We start from the raw sequence: 11,289 nt of genomic DNA, 5'->3' as shown, positions 1-11,289 counted from the left end.
GGACATACGGAGTTCTTTTTATTCTTGAATTTCTTTAGACAACTGCCAGAAATTCTCACCCAGAAGGGCTTGCCAAATGCAACCTCAGCTTCCCCTCGGCACCTACGATATTCTTAAATTCCCAACAACTCCTAGGACACACAGGGGCCCTTGCAAATGAGGCCTGGCCATTACGCTTCATTGGTTGCATCCATTGCCTACAAGAACTTCCTGCGGTGGCTGACTTTATCTTGTCTGAGAAGCCTAAAATTACCGTGAAACATACATAACAGAAACTTTCCATCTGATGCTTGTCATTTCATTATAAGAACTAAAAACCTCACACCTATCACCTAGCTGGACCTTGGCCTCGCGGCTTGTATCAATCCTGGGTTTTACAAGCACGGAGACAGCGTCCAGCTGGGTCTCGGGCTACTCACCACTTTGCACGCCCACAGCCAGAGCCAGCGGGGACCGCACTCCGCGTGCGGCCGGGGGCCGGAGGGCGGGCTGCGCGCGGAGGGCGAGCCCGGGCCGCGCCTCCCGCTGATTGGCCGGGCCCGGCCCCTGGGGGCGGGCTCTCCCCGCGCTCGCCCGGCCCGGGGTGGCTATATTGGCACCGTTCCTGCTAGGTCGGGTCGCTTCCTCGCGCGGAGCTGCATCTAAGGAGAGGGCTTCCGAGGGCGGTGCGGGTGCAGGAAGCCGAGCGAGGCTGCCGAGAGCGAGCCGGGGGCTGCGGGGCTGCAGTGAGATGAAGCAGCGGCTCAGGGAGCGGAGGCTGGCGGTGTGGCGAGACGGGCCGGCCCGGGGCCGGGGCTGCTGCTCGGGAGGCTGCTGAGGCGGCGCGGAGAGCGGCGGGCAAGAGGGAGGAGAGGCAGAGGAGCGCGGGGGAAGCCGGCTGCGCGGCCGGCGCCTCGGGTTGGCCTCCCCTGTTGGGATCCCCCCGGTGGAACCATGCGGGTGGCCAAGTGGCTGACGGGGCTGCTCTACCAGCTCTCGCTCTTCATCACCAGATCTTGGGAAGTTCACTTCCACCCCAGGCAAGGTAAGGGCACCACGCGGGGCGCCTGCAGCAGCGAGGTGGGGGCTCGGGCCCGAGTGGGACAGGCGGACGGGAGGACGGAGAGCGGCTCAGCCCGTTGGGGGACGCTGGCTCTGCAGAGGCTCTCGGGACACCCGGATCAGTCAACCCCAAGCATCACGAGAGGTTGCGGCTGCTCCGGGTTTCGAGGAATCGCGCTCGCGGCGGACCCATCTCTCTCCTGGGAACACGCGGTGGGGGTGCGGTGGCAGGGTGGCGCGTGCCCCCAGAGGGCACGAGTTGGCGGCAGCAGGGAAGCGAAGAGGGACGGGGGAAGGAGGTGGGCTGCTCAGGGCCGTGAGTGTCAGGGTCTTTGCTCGGAGAGGGTGGAGCAAATCGGGGGTGTGGGAAAGCAGAGCACGCACACTTACAGTGCGCACGTGTGTGTGTGCGCGCACTCGCCAGCCTGTGTGCATTTGCTGCGCCCCCGGGCGTATCGGGACGGGGGACCTTTGACGGGGACGTTTGGTTGAAGCAATTTGGGGTTGGGGAGTTGGAAAGGCGTGGGAACTCAATGACCATATCGTTGTGGTTGCAGAAGCCCTAGTGAGGACACTGGCCTCTTACGAAGTGGTGACCCCAGCGCGGGTCAATGAGTTCGGCGAAGTGTTCCCCCAGAGCCACCACTTCAGCCGGAGGAAGCGCAGCTCCGAGGCGCTGGAGCCCACGCCGTTCCGGACCCACTACCGGATCAGCGCCTACGGGCAGCTCTTCCAGCTGAACCTGAGCGCCGACGCCGCCTTCCTGGCCGCCGGCTACACCGAGGTGCACTTGGGGGCCCCCGCGCGCCAGCCCGAGGAGCGCAGCGCGGCGCCCCCAGACCTGCGCCACTGCTTCTACCGCGGCCAGGTCAACGCTCGGGAGGATCACACCGCCGTCTTCAGCCTCTGTGGGGGCCTGGTAAGAGCCCTCGGGTCCCTTGGCATCTTCTTGGGATCCAGTAAAGGACTGCGTTCAGGGAGCTGGGCGTTGAGTTTGTCCGAGTTTGGTAGTTGGTGATGCAAGAGTGGGCCACCAAAGGGATTAACATCTAGATGACTCCAAGCCAGAAGCCACGCCGTCTTGCAGCGGGGAGAGGGGTTTGGAGAATCAGCATGTCTCTACCTGCTGGGCAAAACTGATCTTTCTGTACAAAGATGAGAGACTCTTTCTTAAAAGTGTCAGGTGCTGATTTAGTGAGTCTGGGAGTGGCCCCCTGGGACTCTGCTACAAGTGAAGTGTGATTTCCAACAGGAGGGAAAGCTGTTTCTGATCACCTGTTGAGGCAGAATCCCCTGAATTTTCTTAAATTTGTTTCTTGAATTTAGAATAATAGAAGGAAAAGAGAGTGAATACGCATAAAACGAGAAAGTTTGGAGAGGAAGAGTTGGTTTTTTGGTAGTATGGGGATCGACATTAATCCGAAGTACAGAATAGAGAAGAGATTGAGGCTGCCTCTTTAAAATTCATTGTGTTTAAAAATCGTAGTGTTACAAAGACCTGGTGCCAGCAAATGTGCCAGCAAATCATTAGAATGACAAGAGTAAAAGATGGAGACTTTGTAAAAACCTCATTGCACAGAAGTGAAATATCTGGTTCTGTGTGTTTCATTTCTCTCCCCCGAAAACGGAGGCTCTAAACCTTTTTTTTTGTTTGTTTTTGGCCATGAACCTCTTTAGTCTGGGGAAACCCAGGACCTCTTCTCAGTATAGTTCTAAATGCATAAAAGAACATGTTATTTAATTGGCTTCCTTTTAAGTACTATCAGTAACCAAAATGTTACAAATATTGCAATTTGTGGTGTCATAACGCATACTTCTTTATTAATACATTAACTGATAATATCTATTGGGGAGGGGGTCTATTTACCACCAGCCTTTTGTAGTGGTAATAAGCGTAAACAATCCGGATAGCTACATCAACTCTAATGTGATAGGAAAATATCTTTTTAACAGTCACAATGACTGTGGTTTTACCTCCGATCATAATTGAAGGAAATGTTAAGTATCAGAAGTTAGTGAAAATAAAGATGATACTTTCCCATCCAAGTTCGCCGAGCCACAGGTTAATAACACTTCTGTTAAAACAGAAATGAGCTCACTTCATCATTAACTTCTCCAAAAACTACATGTGCAAGAGGAAACAACAACTAGCAATTTGGTTATGAGATTCTAGCGTTCTTCCTGAGTATTCGACTAAACATCATATTTTATATTTAGTAAAGTATTCCCAAGTAAACATCAACACTGTTTATTCTTTGATTAAGTAAAAAATTGCTAACAGGTCTCTTCAGGCCAAATGTAATACTTGCTTTCAGGTTAATTGATGTAAGATGTCTTCCTGGGTGTGAGTATTGGTCATTACTAAGTAGATTTGGGAAGTTGCTTAGCTCTTTTCATGCTGTTATCTTAGGCTATATTTACATGGAATGCCTTGAACGATTTCCTTCCTTTCTACTATGGCTAAATGCAAAATGCTTGCAACATCAGGATGGCAGAAACACGCTCATATTTACACAGCCACCTATACATCAAAGGAAAGAAACATTCTCTTTTCTAGAACCTTTCCAAATGTTTAGTTTGTCTGGAAAATTCTAGATTTACTATCACAAATTTGTCATGGTCAATATATTTTCTTGATTTAGTATTTTACAGCATGGAAAAACATTCCAGATGGGAAGCATTATTAGGAGTGATGTTTCTGCTCATGTTGATTCATAATGTTGGTGTACTTCAAATTATTATTCAATATCCCCTTTTTGAAATCAGTAAACAGTTGGAAATGTTTAAGTCTTAACAGGACTTCATCCTTTTCCTGCCACTGTGTCAGTTTAGATATAATTGTCTAAGTTATCATGCTTTATTAATCTGACTCATATATGCATTTTGCTTTTTATTGATGCATTGATGTCATCAGAGTTTGACTCAACATTTAAAAACTTATTTTCATACCTATATAATGCAATTTTATCTTAATTGTTTTGTTTTTTGTAAGGCTGCATTGAGGACATCAGTCATGGTAGAGATAGAAAATTTCCAGTAATGCAGCAAATAACTAGAGGTACCAGGATCTAAAAATCTTTTTCTAGTAGTGTGATCATGACCAATAAGTCTAAATTACTAATAAGATTAGTGATATTTCTTTGATTTTTCTCAGTTTTGATATTAGCACTAAAACAGATGTTAGCTATATATTTATGATTATATATTTTATTTCTGCTCCAACTCTATCATTAACTTTCTTTAGAGTAATAGTTTCATCAAATAGCAGAACTTCTGTTAGGTTTCAGAGTTCCTTTGTCATTATATTGGATTCCTCTTTTTAGTCTCAGATTAGTCTTTGGATCTAGATAAAATTGTGGTACCCACAGCCTGGACCAGCTGATCAACCTTGATACAGCACCAGGGAAGTCAGTAATGCCAACCTTCTGGCCCTGCTCTGGCTTGCTTCCAGACTTATCTTTGTGGCTTTGTGTATGCCACAGTGATGATCTCGCTTTGACCTCTGCCAGTTCTTTAAACACTAAGATTGAGGTTTACTGAAGGATTTTTAGAGCCAGTCTTATTATCTTAGAGTTCTCTTCTTTTTCTAGTTGCCCTTTGCTTTCTTTTAGTTTTGCTTTTAGTTATGAATGGACGTTACACTTAATCAAGTGCCTTTCCTGAATATATTGAAATGAGCATGGGATTCCTCATTTTCTCTGCTAATGTGTGTCTTATACATTGCTTAATTCAAGCACACATTGACCATTGAAAATTGACCCCACACAGGGTTTGAAAGTGTTCTGAGGTCTTTGTATTGTTTAGGAGGAACATGAGGAAATTGTACTGTTCTCCAGTTCCTCTGGTCTCAGGTGTCCTTTGTGTCTTCATCTTGTTGCATCTTTCTGGCACCAGCAGCTGAATTCTGTGCCTGGTAACTTATGGCCTTTCTTCTTTGCTCACTCGGGGCTCGCTGATGTCTCCCCTCCTGGCTTCAGTGATGCTGCATATCCCTCTGGGTTCTGGCTACAACGTTTGTTTGATTTCTTGTCTGCTTGATGCTTCGTGCAGCCCTCAAACACAGAGTCACTTTGCTCTTGCTGCAGCACCCTCCCCGTGTAAGGTGATTTGGTCACGCTATTGGGAATCTTCCAGACTCCTCTAAGGGTCTAAAAGCTTCCATGGCACTTGAAAGTCAAGGGGAACTTGGCCTCCCTTTGCCAAACCCTCCCATACCTCTAATTTTGGTGTGTGTGTGGGAGGAGAACCCTTTGAGAGGGTCCCTTCCCTGGATCCCACATACATGCAGAAGTGCTTTTCTTGGCAATCCCCTTAAACCATCTAATGTGCCTTCTGTCTCTAGGAACTTAACTCCCAGTGGAGAAGTTAGCACATATGTCTTGCCAGCTGTTTCCTTTGCCTCCATCACCCATTTCTTCCTGGAATCCACTGAGTTTCCCATTCACATCTCACTTAGTTGACCCATTCCCCTTCCATCTTCCCACCTGAGAGAGCATCTATCTTTCCTTTCTTTTGTGGCTGCTGAGGAATGTGACTTTTAGAAGAAGGGAATGAAAAACTAATATTTTCAAGAGATCCCTGTATTTGTAACCACTTTAAAAACCTGACACCCCAACATATAGATTCCTTTTAGTTTCTAGTGTTGCATTAACCCCAAACCTGTGAACCAATGTTTTCTTTTAATTTCTATATGGTTAATTTTTTTCTATGTTTAGAAGTCTTGGTATGTATGTGTTTTCCTCTTTCAATAAATCACTGAACTGTGACTAGTATTGTTTAGTTTTACCTGCTTTGGGCCCAAGAACCAGACGGGGCTGAGAGTCTGCCAGGAACTTTCCTTGTTTCATGTGTGTGTAACTTTTGCTTTTCTAATCTTTCTTTCTCTACAATTTTTCATATAAGTATTTATCACATAATTAAAACGTTTCTAAGCAGATTTACTTATGCATTTCTAAAATCTACAATAGGTAAGAAAATGGAGCTGAATCATAAAATTACCTTTAAGTAATGTAATGAATCATCAAACTGGTTTTTAGTCCATTGATCACTATACATTCTGTGATAGTTTATCAGGACTTAAAATTCCCTATATTCAGCTCTAAATTTCATTTTCATGGTCATCATCTACTGCTAGTGTTGATATACTCTTGCCAAAGTAGGTCCGTATTGAATAAGTTGGAATATTTTTGGCGTATACTGGTCAGGATGGCGTGTGTAAATTGTACAGAGACTATTCTCGGCAACCCCTGTGCCTCTGGTAGTCCTATTCTCGTATTCCCTGGTGGATTTCCTTCTTCCAAAGGCCCTCAGGGACGAACACAACTGCCTAGACTGTTAACTTCCCTGTTTCTTGGTGGGATTTGAAGCCATGCAGTCTTTTTGGTTGAAAGAAACAGTTTCCAGATGTCATAAAACCAGACATTGCATCTGGCTTATACAGTCTTCTCACGGAGTAGCTTGCAGTGGCTGTGTGTACTTTTTTGAAGTTTCTCGTATGAACCATTCAGGCGCTAGCTAATGCCCTCTGATGACTGATTGAGTTGCTCCAGTAACTTCTTGTTCTGACAGGAAATAACTGGAAACTATCAGTCATGTCTTCACTGGGTTTTTGTCTATTCTGGGAAAATTTTAGTTTTGTTTTCTAACCTTCCTATTTGCCTAAAATTATGTAGCCACAGATCATTACACACACCATTCTGTATTCATAGTTTTTTTGTTGGAAAAATTCATAAGGACTTCCTTTAGTTCTTCGTGTACTCAGTCAAGTACTCAGTCAAACAACACTACGGAGAATTTCTTATACCTCTGCATTTACCATTCTAGTGTTTGTCTAGGTCCTCCAAGAAGCAGATGGCAGATGGGATTAAACATGCAAGGGTTTTATTGAGGAGAAGTGCTTATGCTAGAGACAATAAGGAGAGAACAATGAAGTCTGAGTCTGAAACAGGTGGAGAGAGGAGGAGAATGTTGGGTAGAAGCATCCTAGGCTGCTGGGCGGTCTAAGCAAGGATCAGCAAAGCCTGCCTCAAGCCACATTCGGCTGGGAGGAGTCCCGTGCCTCCTAAGAATGAGTTTACCCTTGGTATTCTTGCCACGCTCAGTTACTGACTGGGAATTGCCCTTGGGAGAGATGGCCAGGGTGCAAACACTGTGATGGACTTCAAAGCTCAGCAGCTGGGGCCCTTGGTCAGATATGCTCAGCATTCTCAGGGCCACAACATAGTGACGTCAGGCACACACCTAACGAAAATAGTCTGTTAAGTGCTGTTAACGGACCGGTATAAAAAGTGCTGTGTGAACTTCGAGGGAGGACTGATTAGGAGACTTATGAGACCTGCGCCGGAGAAGGCTTCTCAACCAGACTTTGAGGGATGAATAACGATTTGGATAGGAAAAACTCAGGGGCTTCTTGTGGGTCTGTGAAGCTGAAAAGTAGAGTGGATCGGGAGACACGGGTAAAAGGTAAGGTTGAAATCAGATTAAGGCCTGGAATGCATTGTAAGGGAGTGAGGGCTTAAACTGTACATGATGGTTTAGAAGGGCTCTTCCCTTATGCAACGTTGTACGGGGTACAGGGGAGGCCGTGACTCACTGAGAGGGCCATCATTATAGTCAGCTATGGGTAAGGAAGAGAGGCCACTTGAAATAGTGTGGTTGTAGTGGAGAAGGAGAAGAGCGGGTGCCCATGGAAGGTGCACTACTGTAGAACAGTGGTTCTCAACTGGAGGCGGTTTTGCACCCCAGCAGACATTTGACAATGCCTAGACACACTTTTGGCTGTCACAACTGTGTGTGTGTTGGAGGGGGGAAGTTACTGGCATCTGGTGGGTAAAGGCAAGGGATGTTGCTAAACATCCCACAATGCACAGGACAGCGTCCAACAAAGAATTATCAAAATGTCAATAGTGTTGAAGTCTTGCAACCTTGTAGGAGACCCATTAGAATGTTGGACCAAAAGAGGAGGCAGTCCCAATGCTTCTAATGACTGACTTAAATGACTGCGTGCTCCAAGAGAGGTAATGACAGAGGAACAGGTGGCAAGAAAGACAGGATTATTCTAAAAAATTTGATTCTGTCATAGGTTTACTGTAATCTTCATAGTTGTTTGAATTTCTATCTACTTTTCTTTTTGTCTAGAATGTGCTTTCCTTTAAACTCCTACCTATCCGTCCAGATCCACTGTTAGCCTTACTTTCTTTTCCCTGATCTGTTTCTAGACAGAGCTGACCAGGCCTTCCTTTGTTCCACCACTGGACTCTTTAATGCATCACACATTGAATTATAGTTATTTGCCTACATTTCTATCTCATTTATAGATTTTTAAGTGGAGGGATGATAGTCATATTCATTTTAGTGCCCAATACAGCGTATAGAAATGCTCAACACAACATGAATTGGGTGAGCTAAAGCAGCTTTTAATATGTGCCAAGTAATTAGGCTGCCTCTTCCTTATATCAGTCATTCAATGCAAGAAAATTATTTTAGCAATTTTAGTTGAAGTACTTGGACATATTTAAAAATTTTGTATAGATTAAATCTTTTTCAGATGACATCTAAGCTAATTGTGTTCCGTTTATTACTTCATTCATGTGGGCTTACACTGCACCCTTGTTACTTGTGGCTTTATTCATCTTTTACTTATAACTATTTTCCATAAACTATATTTAATTAAGCTGTCCAATTCATACTGGTGTTCAGAGGAAGAAACAGATAATTCATTCTTTTTCAACAAATACTTATCATTCACTTATGTACCTGCCACTGTTGGATATTGGTGGTACAGTAATATCCTTATTCCAACAGTATTAAACTTATTCATTAAAAATACTCATGAGGTACATAAATGCTTTACTACCATAGTAATAGCATGGAGAAGGCATACTGGCTCTTGACTGCCTTGGTCCAAAGGGAATACACACCACTTCCATATACATTCTATTGATGAAAACCTGTTGCCTGGCTCTATCTGGATGCAGAAGGCTGGAAAATGAGGGGCAGTGATATGCCCTGGAGGAAGAGAAAAGAGTAAATACTGGTGATCATAAACAGTCTTTACCGCAGACTGTCCTTCTATTCACCAAATATCCCTTTGCTCTCCCTATAGGACATTTGGTCCTGACCAAACGTCCGCTAAATTTTTGTTCTTTTTCTCCGCATCATACATACTCATCTTGTCTACAAGGAGACAGCCCCACAGGGGCTCTCTCTCTGGCTTGAATTCCAGGATCTCTGTAAAGATCTCTTTCTCCATAAAGTCCAGATATGGCTCTGTGGCTTAGCGACTAACGAATTAAAGAGATAGTATCTGCACCTTTCCCAACCCAATCTTTACCTCCTACAGAAAGAAGCAGAGACACCTAGTAGTCACTGATTTATAGCAATTTTGGATTCCTAGTTGCGGGGGGATTGTGGAGACCCACTACCCTGGCAGGAGGACAGTTGCTTGGTTACCTTGATTCATCTTTCTGGGAAGTCCGTCAGTCACCAAGGCCCCTGGTTCTGCTCTCTGGGAGGGGCTTGCCTGTCCTCTTCCATGGCCACATCTAAAATAGATTCTGGGGAGGATGCTCTCCGGGTGGGGGCTTCAGGAATACTGGGGTAATTCTGATGGTCGATAGGTTATTTTACAGTGAAAGCAGTCAAGGCTCCTTTAGTCCAGGCTCATGGTTTCTTTGACAATATAGTCCCTCAAAAACTTAGCTAACTTCTGATAGATCAAGTTGATAATTGCTTCGTTAGTTTCCTGTGACAGTTGCCAAAGCCTAAAAGGCATTTATGTTAAGTTTGTGAATGCCAAGAATCTCTTAAAGAACAAACTATTGAATTCTTATCTTACTGGTAAGCCAAATAAAATTCCAGCTGTGTTAAAGAACAAAATTACAATATGTTGTAACCTTTAAGAGAGAAAAATACAAAGGAGGAGACGTCACAAATGAAAAAATGGACATATTTGCCTAAATAATAATTGAAGAGTACCATATGTCAGAATAACTATAAACTAAAAGATAAACTGGGAAAATATGTACTACAAATATGACAGATGGTCTGGCAGGTGTAAGGCTTATGTCCCTCTAGATACTATATGTATATATCTTAAGTAATATTGACATAACATTTTGACAATATATGATGAATATTTGTGTTATAGTACACCTACAGAGTAGTTCTTGATGATTTCTTGTTTTAACTTTCTAATTGTTATAATGACATTAGGTTTCATGTATTCACAGATATTTTAGTAAGAGGTTGGAAGAGGCTATCCTGAGAACTACTACCCGGACCCCACAAGAAGGGTCATTTCTTTGACAGTTCCTCTCTACTTGTAAAGAGTTCATATGATTTCAAAAACACCTCAGTGCCTACCAGAAAGAAATATTATGGAATTTACTCCTTGTTATTGACATTGCTGGGACCCTCTTTGAACCTCAGTCATTTGGCTACATAAATCTTGGGTAGCTGAGTCACAATTCTTTCTTATTTTCTTGATCCTCATGGGCAAAGACTTGGTGAGAGCAATGTCTTTTTAGGTGAGATATCAGTGACACATGTCCTCTTTCTTGTCTTCTCTCACTTTTATACTGGAGATCTGGAATTGTGCTGTGGAAGGGGGAATAAAGAATGCTGCTAGAGGAGAGAAGAGATTCATCTTCTTAAAAATCTTACAATGAACTTTCTGCTTAGGCTTCTGGAGCTAATTATGTTTTCATATCATTGATTCATTCATTCAGTGTGTGCTTGCATATAATACACTATTTCCTAGGCATGATCAGTGGTGTTATAATGAGGAACTGTCAAGAAGAAAAACCTTTTGCATTGAACAGAGTATCCCCAAATAAAAAAGTCTCAGAGTTAATGTTCATGATCTTTTATTATATAACAATTAGACTCTGCCTAGGGTAAAAATGATGGCTGTAACATCTGTTTTTAGTAAAGAATTTTTCATCCTATTTCAAAATACATTCAATTTCGAAAGTTATTGACATCACTTTAACACACATTGCCTTTTTCAGGGCATTAGGTAGATAGAGTTATTTCTATTTTGTTTTACAAGTCATGAAACTGAGGGCCCGAGATATGGAGTGACTTGTCCAGGGTTCCATGAGTGCAAACCGAGGACTCATACTCAGGCTCTGTCGTTACAAATAGCGTCGAACTGATTTTCATTGTATGACTTATGATTAAAGATCGAAACACGAACTATCTTAATCTTCGTGGTAGTAATTACCAGTGATCCAACCCTTAAGTAAA

The 11,289-nt window shown here is 43.8% G+C and overlaps 1 protein-coding gene across 1 annotated transcript in view; it reads left to right on the top strand.

The window, feature by feature from the left end:
* The first annotated feature begins 428 nt into the window (after positions 1 to 428).
* The window catches only part of ADAMTS20 (ADAM metallopeptidase with thrombospondin type 1 motif 20), a 163,145-nt gene continuing 152,284 nt past the window's right edge, over positions 429 to 11,289 (top strand). The window contains exons 1-2 of the mRNA XM_044756219.2: positions 429 to 1,024; positions 1,599 to 1,960. Of these exons, the coding sequence (XP_044612154.2) occupies positions 934 to 1,024; positions 1,599 to 1,960 (453 nt within the window). The 5' untranslated portion in view covers positions 429 to 933. The remainder of the gene's footprint in view (positions 1,025 to 1,598; positions 1,961 to 11,289) is intronic.

This window comes from Equus asinus, chromosome 22, assembly GCF_041296235.1.
Source record: "Equus asinus isolate D_3611 breed Donkey chromosome 22, EquAss-T2T_v2, whole genome shotgun sequence".
Taxonomy (NCBI): domain Eukaryota; kingdom Metazoa; phylum Chordata; class Mammalia; order Perissodactyla; family Equidae; genus Equus; species Equus asinus.
This window is presented reverse-complemented; position numbering and strand designations above follow the sequence as displayed.